Raw genomic sequence first — 18,272 nt, 5'->3', positions numbered from 1 at the left:
GAGGATGGCAAAAATCAATTACCAAGCCTAAACTATCGTGAGCATTTAGAAAACAAAGATTAGGAAAAATGTAACCCTTCCGGGAAGAACGCAAAAACTAAATATTTTGTCAAATACTGATAATGCATCTTAATCCTTGAATTTGTTCGAAAAAGTGAACTTTTTATTTTAAGAGGCAGTATTTGTAAATTCTGCTCGGTTTGTTCTAGAGGTCATATCGAGGTGCTCCGGTTTGGATGAAACCTTCAGCGTTTGTTTGTCTATACATGATATGAACTCATGCCAAATATGAGCCCTATACGACAAAGGGAAGTGGGAAAAAACGGGCTTCGAAGTTTGAGGTAAAAAAAAACTTAAAAATTTTAAAATTGCTTGCATTTCGAATCACTTCAACAATTCCAACTCTCTTAATTGTATTCGAAAGGTCTTTTGAAGCACTTCAAAATGTGCCATAGACATCCAGGATCGGTTTGACGGTTTCTCATAGCTTTTGCAAATTACTGTTAAAAATTGTTTTTTTTTTTATCTTTTTGCAACAGCCTCCAACACCCATACATCCATAGGTCAAAAAGTAGGTAATTTAATGGATTATAAGCCTACGATATTAACATTTTGGCCAATCACAGTTTTTCTTATAATTTTTCGATTTTTCTATAACAAACATTTTACAACGTTAGTTTTTGACCTGTAGGCCTCCATAGCGGCACTTTTTGGTCTCAATTTTGACATATTCGGAATCGTCGGAAAATTCCACGTTAGTTAGAAGCACGGACGAACGGACATGACACCAGGAACGAATTTTCTTCCAATTTCTGAAGCAAACTATCACTTGCGCCATCTATACGCAAGTTGTCGAAGTAGCATCGCGCGATTACGTATGATTTCTCAAAATGTCTTATGCAATAATTTATCAAAACATTTAGCATAAGTATTGTACTAGAAACAGTTTTTTGGCATTAAGCTTGTATTTATGATTCAATGTAATTTATCATGGATACTAAAATTGCCGAAAAATTTGATAGAAATTGTATTTTTAATATTAAATCATACGACCATTTCAAAAAGTGCCCATGACTTTGCATCATCTGCTGGGTTTGTTTACCGTTAAGAACACGTGGCGCGAAGATTTTGACATAAGCGATCTCGCTTGCGCAGGTGTTCGCCAAGAAGAAGTAAAAGAAAACCTGCTTCACTTTTTGAAACCCCGTGTCATGTCCGTTCGTCCGTGTTAGAAGTATTGAAGTGGTATATTTGATTGGAAAAAATTCCATTTAGAATGAATTAAAATATTTTTTAACAATTTGTTGGATTAGGAGTGAAATAGTAGTTTATGCAACATGTTGCAAAAAGTGGATTTTTTCAGCACGAGTCGTACATTTATCCAACGAGGTTAACCGAGTTGGATAAATACGAAGAGTGCTGAAAAAATTAAGTTTTGCAACGAGTTCCATACAACATTTTTTGCAAATCCGAAAAACACCCATTGAGTGAAATTTTAAGTCAAATTTTCATGTATTTTGTCAATAAATCGTTTAAATCAAAAAAATGTTGAAAAGTGTTACTTTTCGAAACAAGTGCTGAAAAGTTCAACTTTTCAGCACCCATTTGAGTGCTGAAAAGTAGAACTTTTCAGCATTTATTTTGAAAAGTGTTGCTATTCGATTCTGTTATTTTTGGTACAGAAAAGTAGGCTATTTCGTCGTTCAAGAATGACAGGAAAAGTAAGTAGTATCACGACGGAATTGCAAAAAGGTTTTTTTTACCTACTTGATACAACATTTGACGTATTGCTCACTGGGTACATTAGATCTATTTTCTTTCAAAAATGTTTTATTGAATATTTTTTTAATCAAATTTACAACTCCAATATTTCTAACTAACGTGAAATTTCCTTAGGATTCCGAATATGTTAAAAAATGAGCCCTAAAAGTGCCGTCATTTTAGCCTACAGGGCAAAAACTAACGTTGTATAATGTTTGTTGTAGAAAAATCGAAAAACTATGAGAAAAACTGCGATTGGCCAAAATGTTAACACCATACGCTTATAGTCCATGAAATTACCTATCTTTTGACCTGTGGGAATATGGGTGTTGGAGGCTGTTGCAAAAAGATATTATGGTTTAAAAAAAATCCATTTTTACCAGTAATTTGCAAAAGCTAGGAGAAAAAGTCAAACCGATCCTGGATGTCTATATGGCACATTTTGAAGTGCTTCAAAAGACCTTTCGAATGCAATTAAGAGAGTTGGAATTGATGAAGGTTTACGAAAATGCGAGTAATTTTAAGATTTTTTAGGTTTTTTGGACCTCAAACTTCGAAGCACGTTTTACCCCACTTACCTTTGTCGTAGAGGGCTCATATTTGGCATGAGTTCATCTCTAGGGGTTAATCACTTTGAGTATATTGCATACGCGTATCATACGCACATAATATTCTCATTGTCACGATATAGACCCCATATTCGTCGCATATGAGGTCATATCTACCTAAATATCAGCGTGAATATCATACGCGCATAATACTGGCGCAGTATTCCTAGGTTGCATACTGAATCGACTCCAATATTGGCTTCATATTGGTGCAGTATCAGAAGTGAATTGCCCTTTGGTTCATCTCATGTATAGACAAACAAACGCTGAAAGTTACATCCAACTCGGAGCACCTCGATACGACCTGTTACACATTGGTGAAAAACTAGCTCTCAATGAAAAAAGAGTGGGAAGAAGTTTGTATTTTATTATTTTTTCTAGATTAAGAAAACATTGTTTCTGACATCAAAATCTATCATCTAAGAGAGATGCAGGAGATTTCCTCGACATGACCTGAAATGAGACACCCAATTGGGATTAGATATCACATAATTTAGTTATGATTGTCAATTTGGGTCATCATAATGACCAACAAAAAGCACTGCACCAAATGTGCAGCCAATTTTCTGTTTTAAATAAACATGTAACCGTTGGTCACAATTCTTGACGAAGGAAAGTTTCACTTCAGTATTTTTATTACCATCTCACTACACTTAACAGTGGGATGGGGCAAATCTTACAGTGTATGCGAGGCTGAAGCCCACCAATTTCCCGGTGGGGTGTCCTGACAGCGCAGCTGTTGACACATTAGGAATTGGTGGGAAAATGGACTCGGGAAAACCAAAAAGAAAGCTCGATCTGGGGAAGATCGGGCTCTTGTATTCAGGCTTCCGAGCGGACTGGTCGCGCTCCAAGTGGCGGTAGTCAAGCGCCCCCACAACGGTGGAACACGGAGGTTCCGCGAGTGCGAGTCCGTTTCGGATTGGTCGGCCTGGGTTGCGTGAATCCCATGTTGGTAGCTTCCCACGTCTAAACGTAGTAGGACCACCCCCGTCGTCTGGCGCCTCCCCGCGCCATCAACGCCAAGGACGACAGCTCTCAGGCCGCTGGCCTTAATCGTTAAGGAGAGTCCCCTCTCGGCAGCCCGAATCAGTGGACTCTGGGGCTGCCGATTCGCCAACGAGGGAAGAAGCCTGCCCGACGAAGCCAGCAACGCCCGCTGTGCGTCCAACCGACCCGGCACGAAGTCCGGAGACCACCGTACCGGCCGTGAAGGCCGCAGAATCGCTGCATCCGGCGCCGAAGACCGGACAACCGCAGCGCAGAACAACAGGCCACCGTCAGCCAGCAGAACAAGCCCCCCCCCACGAGCGGGACAGTTCTAGCCGCGGAGTGTGAGCGAAGGAGCTCCTCCGGCGGCGACCATCCGGCACGAGAACCAGCTGAGCTGCGCGGTAAGAGTGCCCCAAACCACCTACACTTCACACAACCCACACCCACACCAAACAAATCACCCAATAAAGTGCTGAAGTGGAATCGAAATCGTGTTTTTTCTGTGTGATGAAAGTCTCCCTTGAATCTGCCTAGTAGTAATGCCGACCCTGAGTGATGAGTAGTCAGTAGCTTTGGTCTACGACTACTTGGGAAACGGTCTCAGCCCTGAAAAGGACTTGAGCTAGCCTAAAACCCCTTGATACTGAAGGACAGTTAGTTTCAAACATCCAAAACTTGCCGATTATCTGTGTCATTCCAGGAAGTGATTTTCGCCGGTTCTTAAATTACATAATTAAATCCTGTAATCTCCAGGCCATACATTCGCCCCACAAAAACCATGATATCTCGCTTTTCACATCCACAATCACCCATTCTGTTCTGATAGTGTGCGTGCTCTTCTAGTATCGCGCAACCCGGATGAGTCCGATAGGCGGAAAAATTGCTCAATGAAAAATGAATTAATTTCAATAAAATCATTACTGAATACACACGGCGGCCGCCCCGATAAACCCTTTTTCGAACTTATTTACTTTATCCATAAAATTCAACCACATTCAAACGTATGATAGAGGAGGGAGCGAGAGAGTGGAAACCCAATCAATCGAGCACTATCGTGATGGTAGTTGATGATTTTTTCACTCTCTCACGATTCACTCAGTGAGGCTGATGATGGTTCGAGAGCAAGGGAGAGCGGAAAAAGTGGTGAAAGCCAAATTATTAATTGTGTTCTATCGCGGGACGGTGACCGATTATGATGGTGCAGCGTGCCATCACATTTTGATGCACATTTAAATTTTCTCTCACACTGGATGCCAGCATAATTTTGGAATTAATCGACTCTTTTCTGCTCTGTCTCTCTACCTCTCCGGGTGTGTTTGGGTGTAATTAAAGCGCTCTGAGACTGGTGTTCATTCATTTTCGTGCTGGAATGTGACTAATTTTATCGTCGTTTAAGCGAGAAATGCCACTGTTGATGCAGGAATGCAGAAATTATGTGGGGTATATAGCTCTTAATCAGAGATTTGCTCCCATATCTGAGAATACTCTAGAAAAGTGGGAAGAAAAATTCTTATGTTTTAATAAAATATTTACTCAAGACTAAAAACTAAGTTTAAAATTAATCTGAGAATCAATACAGTACATCAAAAAAACATGACAGAGATGTTCCTCAATTGGTTTTATACATCCACAAAGAGGGTTCCTTTTCACAATAATGTACATCTATCAACCACAATGGAAACCGTGCAAAAGTGGCACGAAAATGTGGTAAAATTTAATAAAAGTTATCACTCACCGTGATCGATCATTGTCATACAACCTGCTACCACCGCTGACACTCCTTGGGGACCAAACACCAGGACCAGCTCATAATTGCTTCACCTCGTTTATCATAAAAGGCGTTGAAGCATCACATGGCAATTCAACAGATCACTCTGTGGCACTTCAGCATAACCCCCAATACATTGCAATGCGAATTTCTGGTGAATTTGTCAACCCTTAGCGGATCGACTCGAAAGAAAAAAAAATTCTAAAGATGCATCCAAAAATTAAAAAAAATCTAACAAGATTATTAAATAATGTTATAATATTTAAATTTCATCATCTTTCTGTATTAGTTTTTAGTTTAAAAATACTTAAAATTTGGATAAAAAATAAGCCGATCAGGGTTAACTCCGAAGCTCATCAATTAAAGTGATACGACCATTCCGACGGTCCAGAGGATGCTGTCATGCGTAACGGCACGTTTTTGGGGTATTGTTTGGAGGCGTGACGCCATGACATGCTGCGGGATGCTTTTTTTGTTTGCAAAGAAATAAGCGCGTACTGTGAAAATTACATTCATATCGTTCAACAACCAGAAAGGACACACGTGCTAATTATTGTGCTGGCAACAGGAGGTGTGCAATGCGAATTTCAATAAGTAACTCTTGTTATAGGAAGGGCAAGGCACCTGAGTTTTACTGGGTAGAAATTGTCTAGCTTTTTACAATTTTGTTCGTGAATTCTTATTTTGTATTTTGGATGAGACTTAGTCCATCGATTCTTGTGTCAAATAAACCATATTGCAGCTTTGGTTTTCTCCATACAACTATGGGGTTGTCCATTCAAAAGTCATGCATTTTTCTACCTACTATTTTGATTTTTTATTGGTTTCTGTTAGAAATGACACAGAACCGCTCAATCAACACAACAATTTCTAAATGGTAAGTTTCTTAGTGCTGCCTTTGTAGACTGTTGATTTTGATTGATTTTTTATTAAATTATTAAGAAAAAAATTATGTCTATTTGCAGAATAACATTTAAGTGATGCAGATTTATTTAATATCAACTTGAAAAAGCAAATTAATCATGCTGAAAATAAAGATCACTGCAAATATTTTGTAAATAATAAAGAATGGCTTTAATCAAGTCAATAAATTATGGAGCAAAAATATCAAAAAAAAAAAAAATAATCAAATTATTTGCTCTACAGCATTGCCTTGGCAATTTTTACACCTTAGCTTCCATCCACCCCGGGATTCGAACTGATGACCTTTGAATTGTTAGTCCAACTGCCTACCAGCGACTCCACCGAGGCAGGACCCAGGGAGACGACTCCTACACCTGGACTGAGCTATCGACCTAACCCTTTAGGTTAGACCGGGGCCAACATTTACTTCCCCGTCCGACGGAAGGCGTGGTCAGACAAATCTCGTCTCGAAAAATGCCACCGGGACCGTCTGGGATCGAACCCAAGCCGACTGGGTGAGAGGCTACCACGCTTACCCCTACATCACGGGTTCTGTAATTCTTGAACGATAAAAACGTACCAAAAAAACAGAATCGAAAAGTGACACTTTTAAATAAATGCTGAAAAGTTCTGCTTTTCAGCACTGAAATGGATGCTGAAAAGTTGACTGTTTTCAGCACTTGTTTTGAAAAGTAATATTTTTTAACATTATTTTGATTTAAACGGTTGATTGACACAATACATGAACATTTGACTCATAACTTCTTTTAAAGGGTGTTTTTCTGAATTGCAAAAAAATTTGTATGGATCTCTTTGCAAAACTTGATTTTGTCAGCACTAGTCGCACTGACTTAAAAAATCTTCCATAAATTCAAGTCATTTCTTAGGGGGTAAAAAAGCAAAGCAATCCACTTTCACGACCCCCGGGTCTTTTGTGGGCTCTGTTGCAAGTTTCTGCTCATTTCTAGGCGTCCAAAGGTTATGTGTGGTGAGTCACCCAAAACCTCTTTTACGCAAATGGACCGACGTTTTACTTCCCCATCCGATAGAAGGCCAGGAGTATAAGGCGGGAATCGGACCCGCGCCCCATAGCAACTTAGGGATCGGCAGCCGAACCGCTAACCACCGCGCCACGAGGCCCTCTGTTCTGTTCTTAGGGGGCAATATTTGTTTAATTAAAAGTTTGAAATTTTTAGTTTCAATGAAAGCATATGCTTTGAGACATCATTTTAGCGCAAAATAAATAACCTGTCAAAATAAGACAACATTTTTATACAGTTTTCGAAAAAAATGATAAAATACTGTAATAACAAAATAAATAATAATAGCCAATGTTTGCCCAAATGTTTTGATTTTGTTCAATGCAGGAACAGAACAAAAGAATTAGTACACCGATTTTCAAATTTATTGCTCTACAATCTCTAATCTAATGTATTCAGACTGTAGTTCCGGTTTTACTCAGTTGACGATAGTGACTTAAAGATAATTTGTTATATATTTGTTATATAAAACATGAAATACTAAACCTATTTGAAATTTTACATTGACAGGTATCATTTCATTTCTTGAGTTTTTTTTGAAAGGGTTCTATATACAATATACATACGAAAACGATAGCTCACTTTTTTTTATTTCTTTTAAGACTATCTAAAAACAGTTATCCTTGATTGAAGTGTGATAATCTACTAATTAATAATATCGAGTTAATTCTATGTTTTGATGCTTTAAAACAAAACAAAAAATTAAAATATAGATTGAATTACTGTTTCGAAAATTGGGCGGACTATATTTAATATATTTTTTCAACAATTTTTAAATTGTATGTGTGTGTATATTATCATTTTAAAGTATTTTGTAAAATATTTCAAAGAAGGTGCACAACAACGAAAAGAGTAATTTTTGTAAAGAAGATTTGGATCCAAATTTTGTGTTAAATTTTAAATCCGAATATTTAATTGCAATCGACAAAAGCAATTACAATACAATTTTGAATAAAATAATTTAAAAATTCAAATAAATATTTTTTTGAAAGTTATACTAGTTTATTTATTTATTTACTTCAAAGAACCTGATAAAAAAAAATCATTAAAAAAGTTGATTTTTCAACATTTATCAAACCTTATAGCTCCGACCCGCCACTGCTGCAGAACAATCTGATCTGGCCCGAAGCGCCAAAAGGTTGGGCACCCCTGGGGTAGGGTGTCATATTTTGGCCGATTTTAGCATGTTATTGATTGGTGGAGATTTCTTCAACATGGGACAAACTCTAAGCTGTTTCCTTGCTAGAGAAGGATGATTTGAAACAAATCCAAGCAGAAATCTGGAGTTTTTTTTTTGAAAGGTCCAATAAACCAAATTTTTTGTTTTTGCTTTTCAAAAAAACTCCAGAAATGAAATAAATGGAGCTTGGACTGAAAAGTGTTGAACATCTGGATGTCTGCTGTACTGATTGTGTTCGCATAAAAACACCATACACAGAAAAAAATCAATTCCCGTAATCGTGAATTAAGTTCACGAATGTGAGATCCACGAAGGAATTTATTCATGAGTATGGTGCATTTGCACCATAAACGTGAATATATTCCTTCGTGGTTCTCATAATCGTGAACTGACTTCACGGTTTCGAGAATTGATTTTTTTCTGTGTATGCCAAAACAGCAAGCTGAAGCGCATGATGATTTTGTCTAAACAGAAAGGTTGCTAGGTATTTGTTCCGGTTTTCTAGAACAAAGTTAATTTTTTATGATCAAATCTGCATCTTTAACTCAAAATTGATAAAAATGTACTACACATAGTCATGACCAGTTTCCGGTGTTGAGATGACTATAACTCCAGCAACAGCACGAATTGCCTGATAACTTTGCTATAAAAAGTCACGATCCTCTCCCGATAGTTTTCAGAAAAGAAAATGAACCGTTTGAACTCGCTGCTGGTGGCTCTTTCAGCAGTGATCGTTGGAAGCTGGGCACGTCACTATGACTTTCGGGTACCGATCAACGGAACTCGTGGTGCACCGCACTTTGCAACCCAGCCGAGCTGTGAAGTCGGAAAACGCCACCGGAACTACAGTCGCGGATTGAAGCCACGGTGCCATCCGTTTGAGATGGGCATCGGGATCTACTACCAGATGGACATCATGCTGAAGCCGGACGTTGTCGTGGTGCCTGAGGAGCCTGAGATAATAGAGTACAATAAGTATCGATGGCCCGGTGGAAGGGTGCCCTACGTGATCAAGGGAAACTTCTGTAAGATTCGATAAAAAGTGTGGTGGTTGGTTTGAATGAAATTCAACGGTGACTTTTTATTTGTAGCTGCAGCCCACAAGACCATCATCGCTTTGGCAATGGCGCAATATACCAAAAGCACGTGTGTTCGATTCGTGCCAAGAACTAACGAGGTCACCTTTGTTACTATTGACAACACTCCTACCGGATGTTGGTCATACGTGGGAAGAAGTTTGAACAACAAGTTTAACTTTGTGAATCTGCAAGTTCCTGGCTGTGTTAGCACCGGAACGGTGGCCCACGAGTTGATGCATATTCTCGGCTTCTACCACGAGTTCACCAGGATGGATAGGGACAACTTCATTACCATCGATATGGGAGCACTGGATCCAGCGTATCAAACAGGTTTGAATTTTTGAAAAGAAGGGAAAACTATCAGTCAGTACAATGCTGTCCAACTTTCAGCCTCGTTCTTCAACGGCAACTATGGCAAGTTGACGTCAAATTTAACTCCACTGTACGGCATTCCGTACAGCTACGGTAGCGTGATGCACTACTCCAAGTGGGCGGGGTCCACCAGCAGAAGCAGACCGGTGATGAACAATATTGTAGGAATATCTTGGAGTGATTCGTCATCTTGTACTACAATAGTTTTCATTTTGCAGAAACCATGGACTGGAGACTTTGGCAACAAGATCGGTCTGGCTGCTTCCGATGTGCAAGCCATCAATATAATGTATGCGTGTCCTACAAATTAAGTAAAATGTGAATAGCTAGAATATATTTATTGATTTGGGAGTTAAGCTGCCTTTGTTTTCCATAAGAAACGAATCATCCTCACTTTCGATCATGACCAGCATCAGATTCACATTATTTATGGCTACGTAAACCGCGCTATCAACTCCAGCATTCCTCATGACGCTGTAATCAAATGAAACAAACACTCTCGCGGCAAAAATATCATAGAGCCACTTCGTACTGGGCAGAGCATTGTAAAATCTTAGTCGTTCTTAGTCTTGATTAAGCATTCGAATTGGGTTCATTACTGATTGGAGCATGCCACACATAATATTTTTGTTCGTGTGAGTATACAGTAGAATTTGTCTCTAATATGTAATTACTGAATTCTGTAAGTTTCAGCGTAACAATCGGGCTTCTCACTCAAAATGTCTCATCCCGAGCGGTTCCCGATCACAGACCGCGAACAGATCAAGCGATTCGCCAAGCTGGATTGCTCGAAAATTACCTCTTTCCAAACTCCGTCGAGCTGATCCTGGAGTCATTTTACCTTGATCACTGGGGCGTTCAGCTGTTCACCGAGCTCAACCGAACTCGGTACTTGTCCCTGCTGTACGGAAGCATTCCAGCCGTCACGTTCGAATCACCCATTCTGGAGACCTTCTCGGTGGTGCAAACAAACACTTCCTCCTTCGAGGTCAGTCCCGTGCGTAATTCCGTCCTAAAGACGCTGCAGATCACCCGGAACAAACTGGCTACGATCTCGCCCAGCATTCGCCAACTCTCCGGATTGACCACGCTGGACCTATCCCAAAACGAGCTGGAGTATGTGGATCTGGACCTGTTTGCCGGCATGAAAAGCTTGAAGAACCTGGACCTGTCGGTCAACCAGATCAGCTCCGTCGACGCGTCGCCGGCACTTCAGCTGGGCAGACTGAGGAACCTCTGGGTCAGCTACAACCGGCTGCAGCGGTTCGAGGTGTTCCCGGGGGCCTTCCCGGCGCTGGATACGGTGCGACTGATCGGGAATCGCTGGAGCTGTGGATGGGTAGATGGCGCCCGGCGGGACATTATGGATCGACGGATTACGGCGTTCGGAGTGGATTACGGTTGTAGCGAGAGTCGTCAGGGCGGGTTGTGTTGTTATAATACGGAGGTGACAACGACGGAGGGAGGTGAATTGTTGAGGGAGGGACCGTTGCTGGAGGAGATTCAAAAGTTGACCAGCGAGTTGGGAGTGAAGCCGCTGGATACGAGTGGGGATCAGTCGCTGGAGCTGTTGACGAGGAGCAGTGGCAATGGCCAGGAGAAGATCCTGGTAGGAGTGAAGCATGATCAGGTGAAGGTATTTTTTTAATGCGATTCAAAAATAGAATTAATATTGCAATAGTTTAAGCACATGTATTTTTAATTAATTCAAAAACAGATGAGATACTAATATGAGAGGGAAAATAAATAACATATCGATACACTCATGTTATTTTGAACATTAAAAACTTATTGTAGGTTAATAAAAAAGGAAAAACAAACTTCTGTTCTGTTTAAAATACCATTCTACAGTCATCCCACATATTCGGAACACCCACAAATTCGGAACACTTTGGTGATAATTTGTCAAAAGCATGCCAAATGCAGCTTTTCTCTCGACCCTACTATTTTTAAGGCCTTTATTTAGACATTTTCTTGCTATTTCACTAGTAAAGGTAGTACTTTTTGAACAAAAAAACTTCACTTCAAGTCTATTTTATTCAGAGCGGCAAAACACTTCCTCCAAATTGCCTGTTCCATGATTGTGGGATGTTATTGTGCCTCCCACTATTGTGGAACACCTGAATTTAACTGATATTTTCACAAAAAAAGTTATCAGACAATGGATAAAACATCACTAAGCTTGAGTTTCACTAAATGCAGTGTGTGAAGTCATTATTTTGTTACAAATGTGTACCGTAAACCGGGGTGACTTTGATAGGATTTCAATTTGTTTTTAGAATATTTTCCAATAGGTAAGGTTTTTCTCAAGATTATTATTTTTAAAACATGTACTGGGGTAGGACACACAAAGTCCATGCACTATTTTGGAAAAAAAGTTTTTTCAATGGTGTTTAGAAAAATAGTTACGTTAAAAATTCTTAGTTTTAATTCCGGGTGACTTTGATAGTCATAGTTTTTCTTGTTAAATCATATTTAAGATGTTCAAACTTCATTTGTACGTTAAATGTACCATCACTAAAGTAGCTGATATAGTATTTAAGAAAAAAATCAATGTTTATATTTAGTTAACTAAGTGTAGAAGCTTTTAAGCAAAATAATATAAATTTCAGGTAAAATTGTTAAAAAGTCGGAATTTTGCCTGAAATTTGTTAAAACTTGTTTTGTTTATAAAATTATCGATTTTTATTGCATTTTATACTGAATTCGAAGCATGAATCACAAGTTTTCACATTTTACATGAAATTTGTTCAACTGTAATTTGCCTATAAATTTGGAGATTTTTTTTTTGATTGTGTTTCAAAAACACATATTATTTATTATTTACAAACTTATTTAACCTTCTCCTAGTGGAAAATTGTCCAAAGAATCCGAAAATGCATTCCGTTTTCCGATTGAAAATCATGTTCATTGAGAAAATCATGACAATTTGATAAGTTTAAAATAATGACTTCCATCAACATTTTCTTAACTATAGTTAACTAACTTTATAAACCTTTCAAAAAATTATGAAAAGTTCTTCTTGAGGTACTTTGAACACTTCTCTACCACGGTCAGTATGTTTCTGAACCATTCCTTACGTATTTTAATTGTACTCTTCATTTTGCGGAAAAATCACAAACCTATCAAAGTCACCCCGTTTTACGGTACTCCTGGAGAGATCCATTTGTGGATTTCAAGGGTCAAAGTTTTTCTTCAAAAACTTGATATAAATGTAAAAATCTGCAGTTGTTCGATAAAGCGTTCGAAAGATCGCACGAAAAGCTTTCAAATGAAGGTAAAAGCGAATCATTAAGTTCAATAACCGATTTGCTATGATTTTTTGAACATTGGCCTATCTGTAAACTGTTTCGAATATGAGGGATGACTGTATGCGTTTTCCGAAATTTGTTTGTACTTGGCTCTCGGAATAAGGAGTACCGTCAGTGGGGGTGACATTGGGTCTGGGGGTGAGATTGGGTCAAAGTGATTTTTTACGTATTTTATCATTTCTCAGATTCTTCTCAATGAAACTGAATTCTGTTAAAAGGGTTGTGTAGGGAACATCTTAAGATGACATCGCTGAAAAAATCTCGTTCCTAGAACAAATTCTCTTATTTTGGCAGCTGTTTAAAGTTGAGGCACGTTTTTGGCCAAAAATTACCTCTCGAAAAATCATTTTTCTAATATTTTTGTTGGAATTGCTCCAAAACTACCCAAATGTTTGAAAATCTCCACGTCAAACACTGTAGCATGTCAATACAATTCCCTCGAACAAGAAACACTGTTGGATGACTTGTTTTTACCATATCGTTGTATTTGAGCATCATTTCAGTTTCATTTGACCCAATGTCACCCCCTCTAAGGGATGAAATTTGGTCAATTTTCAAACTATTGTCATTTAAGGTAGTCCCCCATTTTCCCCCATATTTTGGGAAAATGTTAGTAAACTATCTAAGAACAAATCTACGTTGAACGATTTTCGATGTTATTTAAATTATTTTTGTTATTAAGAAATTACGAGAGGTGTATCGTTTTATGACCCATAGTCACCCCCACTGATGGTATCAATAATAAGGTGCAGATTGTTATGTTAGCCAAATTTGTCTAGACAAACTGGCAGACAGAGATCTGTATCTGTTTTAAGCTCCGGAAATGGCACATTCAGATGCACAATGCTGTCTTTGAAAACAAACGTACCAAAAGAATGTTCTGCATTGTTGTTCAATTAGACTGTGTGTTCAGATACCAACCACTTCGCTTAACTGTTGTGATCTTGTCACGTACGTACTTTAAAAACAGTCAAAATACTACGTCATAGGAATGAATTGTAAACACTGCGAATTCATTGATAACATTGATATAAATAGTGAAGATCTGTTGTTCAAATTCCATCACTCGAAATGAACCGTTTAAGCTATCTAGTGGTGTTCACCGCGGTGATCGTCGGATGCTGGGCCCGCTACCATGACTACCGTCTCCCGGTCAACGGAACGCGTGGCGCACCGCACTTTGCGACTCAACCGAGCACGGAGGTTGGCAAACGCCACCGTAACTACAAGCACGGGGTGAACCGGTCCCATCCGTTCGAGCTGGGCATGGGCTACTACTACCAGATGGACATCATGCTGAAGCCGGATGTGGCCGAAAATGCGGTGCCGATCGTCAACTCGAACATTAGATGGCCCGGCGCAGTGGTTCCGTACGTCATCGCGAACACGTTCTGTAAGTTTTTTTGGTTTGTTTTGGCGACACTGAAATGAATCAAGTTGATTGATTTTGCAGCTGCGGCCAACAAGACAATCATCACCACCGCGATGGCGCAATACGCTGCCAACACGTGCGTCCGTTTCGTGCCACGAACCACGGAGGCCACCTTCGTTACGATCGACAACACTGCCACCGGTTGTTGGTCGTACGTCGGCAGAAGCTTGAACAACAGTTACAACCACGTGAACCTGCAGGTACCGAGCTGTATCAGCACCGGCACCGTGGCTCACGAGCTGATGCACGCGCTTGGTTTCTACCACGAGTTTACCCGCCCGGATCGTGACAGCTACGTCAGCATCGATATGGGAGCACTGGATCCGAAGTATCAGACAAGTAATTTGGCCGCAATTGAAAATCTGAACTTTTAATATCTCAATTTCAGCCGCATTCTATAACGCCAACTTTGGCAAGCTGGCAGCAAGCCAAACGTTGCTGTACGGTATTCCGTACAACTACGGTAGCGTGATGCACTACTCCAAGTGGGGAGGAGCTGTTAGCTATAACAGACCAGTGATGAACAACTTGGTAAGGAGCTGATATTCCTTTTTTCTGAATTATTTCCCATTGATCGGTTATACTTCTAAATGCAGAAACCCTGGACTGGAGACTTTGGCAACAAGGTCGGTTTGGTAGCCACAGATATACAGTCCATAAAAACGATGTACTCGTGCCCATAACGATGTTCTGTGGTAATGATTATGGTGAGTCGCCCTTTTAATCTACTCGAATTTAATTTTTATTTGATAATTATGTGTGACTTTTTTAGCTGACTATAAATTGATATAAATCATTTTGCATGAAAAAATAAAAACGATAATAGAATAAAACAATAACTTTTTCTTAATACAAACATTACAAAAACTCGCAAAATGTTGTTCTGAAACCGAACATCGAGTGCTGTTTTCCAACTCGAACCCGTTTGGACCGCTGGAGGTTACACCTCTACAAAAATGGTCAAAATGCTGAAAATCAGAGCAAAAAAAACCCACCCTGGCAACCGGAACCCACCCAGCAACTCCAATCTCACACTCGATTGTGTTACCATGATAACGCCTGAAAACGTTGCGATGTCAGTGGTTTCCTTCCCGATTTTTTTTTCACCAGCTCATTTTTTATTTCGTACTCTCAACGTGTGAATGTGTGAATGTGCCACACCCACCACGAAATGTCAACAATTGTACTCGAGAGGGTGTGAATTAAATTGAATTTTATCATTTCCACTGGCGGAAGGCTAGGTACGGTGGTGCCTACAGACGGTTTGAGAAAAATTCAATTAAAAATCTATTTTTAAGCGAAAATGAACTCACACGCGACGTCAATGGCCATGTTGACAAGACATGTCGAATTTACACAGCAGTACACATCCACGCGGGACGTTTTATCAGGTCTAGACCTGTCACACGTTTACGGTGTATGGCGTGGCGTTGAGAACCTTCCGGCAGCAGCAACAACCTCGACGGGGAAACAAATTAAGCGCTTCCGCAAAACATAAACAATTTCGTCTGCTTCGACATAACCTCAAAAAAGGTCCCACTAATAAGGACAATCGCAAGGCATTTAAACATTTTCCCACCGTTTCTTCCTTCGTGAGGTTGGAACTGATCTAGTAGTCCCACCCTCGTTAAAATGACGCTGTCAAGGAACAAGGAACAGGGATGTATGGGATTCGTTTCCTTGGAAACGACGAGATAGGCTGAAAAGTCAACTCTCCAGATGGTGACGAGCACGGCGTCAGGCGTCCGTGTGAACCTGCGGCTGAACTATATATTTGCGTGCCGTGACTTGAGTGAACTGTTCCGCTTTCTTCCCGCTTTAGAAGTGCACTCTGAACTGAAATCAAATACAATTTGTAACTCCCGGTCCCTTTTTCGTTTGACACTTTTTAAAGTTTGTACCCCGTTGGTTGGTCAAAGTGAAACTAAAAACTAACTTAATCCACCTAAGTGGTTGGTGCCTTCCTCACTTTTAACAACTATTGGTGATTCGATGGGTTTAGACACAAATATCATTAAGTTTTCTTAAAATCCGCAAAAAATAAGTACAGAAATATCACTTAAGTGGTCATAACTCGAGACAGGGTTGCCAGATCTTCAATGTTTTGGACTTATTGGAAAGGTCTTTCGACTACCTACCTGGTTGGATGATGGATCCGGATATAGTTTTTATACATGTAAGTGAGATACGGCCTCAAAAAAGTACATACATAACACATAAGTGGTCATACCTCGATACAGGGTTGCCAGATCCTTGATGTTTTGGGCTCGTTGAAAAGGTTTTATTATTACCTAATCAACGGAAGGTTGGATGATGGTTCCGGATATAGTTTTAATACATTTAAGTGAGATCCGGCATCAACAAAGTACATAAATATCACTTAGGTGGTCATAACTCGAGCCAGGATTTTCAATGTTTTAGACTCGTTGGAAAGGTCTTGCGATTACCTAACCAACGATGTATATCATGACGATATTTGAATCGATTTCCGGTCACTTATCCAACATCCGGAAAATACAAAAACACATTTTTATACATAACTTTTGAACTACATATCGAAACTTTCTAAAAATCAATAGGTACGTATGGGACCTTAAACCAAATTTGATTCAACTAGTTTGACCAAAATCGGCTCATCCAGTGCTGAGGAAACTCAGTGAGAATTCAGGTCACATACACACACATACACACACATACACACATACACACACACAGACATTTGTTCAGTTTTCGATTCTGAGTCGATAGGTATACATGAAGGTGGGTCTACGAGCTTTCTGTGAAAAGTTCATTTTTAGAGCAGGATTATAGCCTCACTGAGGTAAGGCTATAATCCTGCAAAAGCTATAATGGAAGGCAAAAGTGACAAACTGTCACTTTTTACACGGCGCATTTGCACACTATCAAAACAAACGTTTGGTTGTGTATGTGAACTCCTTGTTAAGGGGGTGTCAAACTAAAAAGTGGCTCCGTTTGTTTGACAACAGTTGGTGTCAAACCATCGGGGTTTGAGTGTATTTAAATACAGTTAAGACTCAATTATCCGAAACCTCGGTTATCCGGAATTTCGATTATCCGAAGGTTTTTTAAGGATTATCAAATAATGGAAAGAAATGTTTAAAATTTTCTAAATTTAGGATTCCTAATTCAACTATCAAAATCAATTTTATTGTGAGGACTTCTAATATTTGAGTCTGAACTGTACGTCATTTTGTCGTGATTGTGCTATATTGTCGTAGGTTGCTTTTTTACGTTCCGGAAAAAAACGTTTTTAATTTTGACAAGATTTCTTTATCGAGGTTTTGAAACAAAATTTAATATTAATTTTTGTTCAATTTTCAAACATTCTCATTCTGGGTGTCTGACATTCAATCCCGTGTGCAAGGATCACCGGTGGCAACGGACCACAGCAAACCCAACCACGGCCTGCTGCCAGGGTGCGGTTATCGATCGCTATGGGAACTTTTTCCACCCTCGTTCGAGAAACTGCCTTAGCGTGGCATTCTTGCCTGCTCCTAACCTCAATCATTAAGTCAGCCCAGCAAAAGTGACTCAAACCTCAGCGGCTGATGGTGATATATTACGCAAGGATCAACCGGGATCTTCCCGCTGGAGGGGTCCCGCACTAATATGTTAATCATTTTCCGGTGCGCTATTCCGGTGTCGAATTTCTCGACCCGGACTGTTTTTTTTTTCTTCGAGTTCCTTCTTTGCTCAAGTGGTTGCATCTGAAGTATTTTGCTGGTTGGTTTTGATGACAGACCTTACAAAAAGAGGGCTGACCAGATCAAGTGTCATGAGCTAAACGAAGGAGGCCAAGTTCAC

The 18,272-nt window shown here is 39.7% G+C and overlaps 3 protein-coding genes across 3 annotated transcripts; all 3 read left to right on the top strand.

Annotated features, from left to right (window-relative positions):
* Nucleotides 1–8,941: 8,941 nt before the first annotated feature.
* On the top strand, nt 8,942–10,015 carry LOC6042551 (astacin). The gene is made up of 4 exons (XM_001851966.2): nt 8,942–9,278; nt 9,345–9,662; nt 9,723–9,865; nt 9,923–10,015. The coding sequence occupies exons 1-4, from the start codon at nt 8,942–8,944 to the stop codon at nt 10,013–10,015; spliced, it is 891 nt and encodes a 296-aa protein (XP_001852017.2).
* A 240-nt stretch (nt 10,016–10,255) lies between these two features.
* On the top strand, nt 10,256–11,467 carry LOC119770681 (G-protein coupled receptor GRL101-like). The gene is made up of 2 exons (XM_038266001.1): nt 10,256–10,339; nt 10,398–11,467. The coding sequence occupies exons 1-2, from the start codon at nt 10,314–10,316 to the stop codon at nt 11,350–11,352; spliced, it is 981 nt and encodes a 326-aa protein (XP_038121929.1). The 5' UTR covers nt 10,256–10,313; the 3' UTR covers nt 11,353–11,467.
* Nucleotides 11,468–14,082: 2,615 nt separating this feature from the next.
* On the top strand, nt 14,083–15,280 carry LOC6042550 (astacin). Its single transcript, XM_038266002.1, has 5 exons — nt 14,083–14,408; nt 14,469–14,786; nt 14,836–14,978; nt 15,044–15,154; nt 15,220–15,280. Exons 1-4 carry the CDS (start codon nt 14,087–14,089, stop codon nt 15,128–15,130), a joined length of 870 nt encoding a protein of 289 aa, XP_038121930.1. The 5' UTR covers nt 14,083–14,086; the 3' UTR covers nt 15,131–15,154; nt 15,220–15,280.
* Nucleotides 15,281–18,272: the final 2,992 nt, after the last annotated feature.

This window comes from Culex quinquefasciatus, chromosome 3 (genome assembly GCF_015732765.1).
Source record: "Culex quinquefasciatus strain JHB chromosome 3, VPISU_Cqui_1.0_pri_paternal, whole genome shotgun sequence".
NCBI lineage: Eukaryota > Metazoa > Arthropoda > Insecta > Diptera > Culicidae > Culex > Culex quinquefasciatus.
The sequence above is the reverse complement of the archived record's forward strand: the minus strand, read 5'-3'. Positions and strand labels throughout refer to the sequence as shown.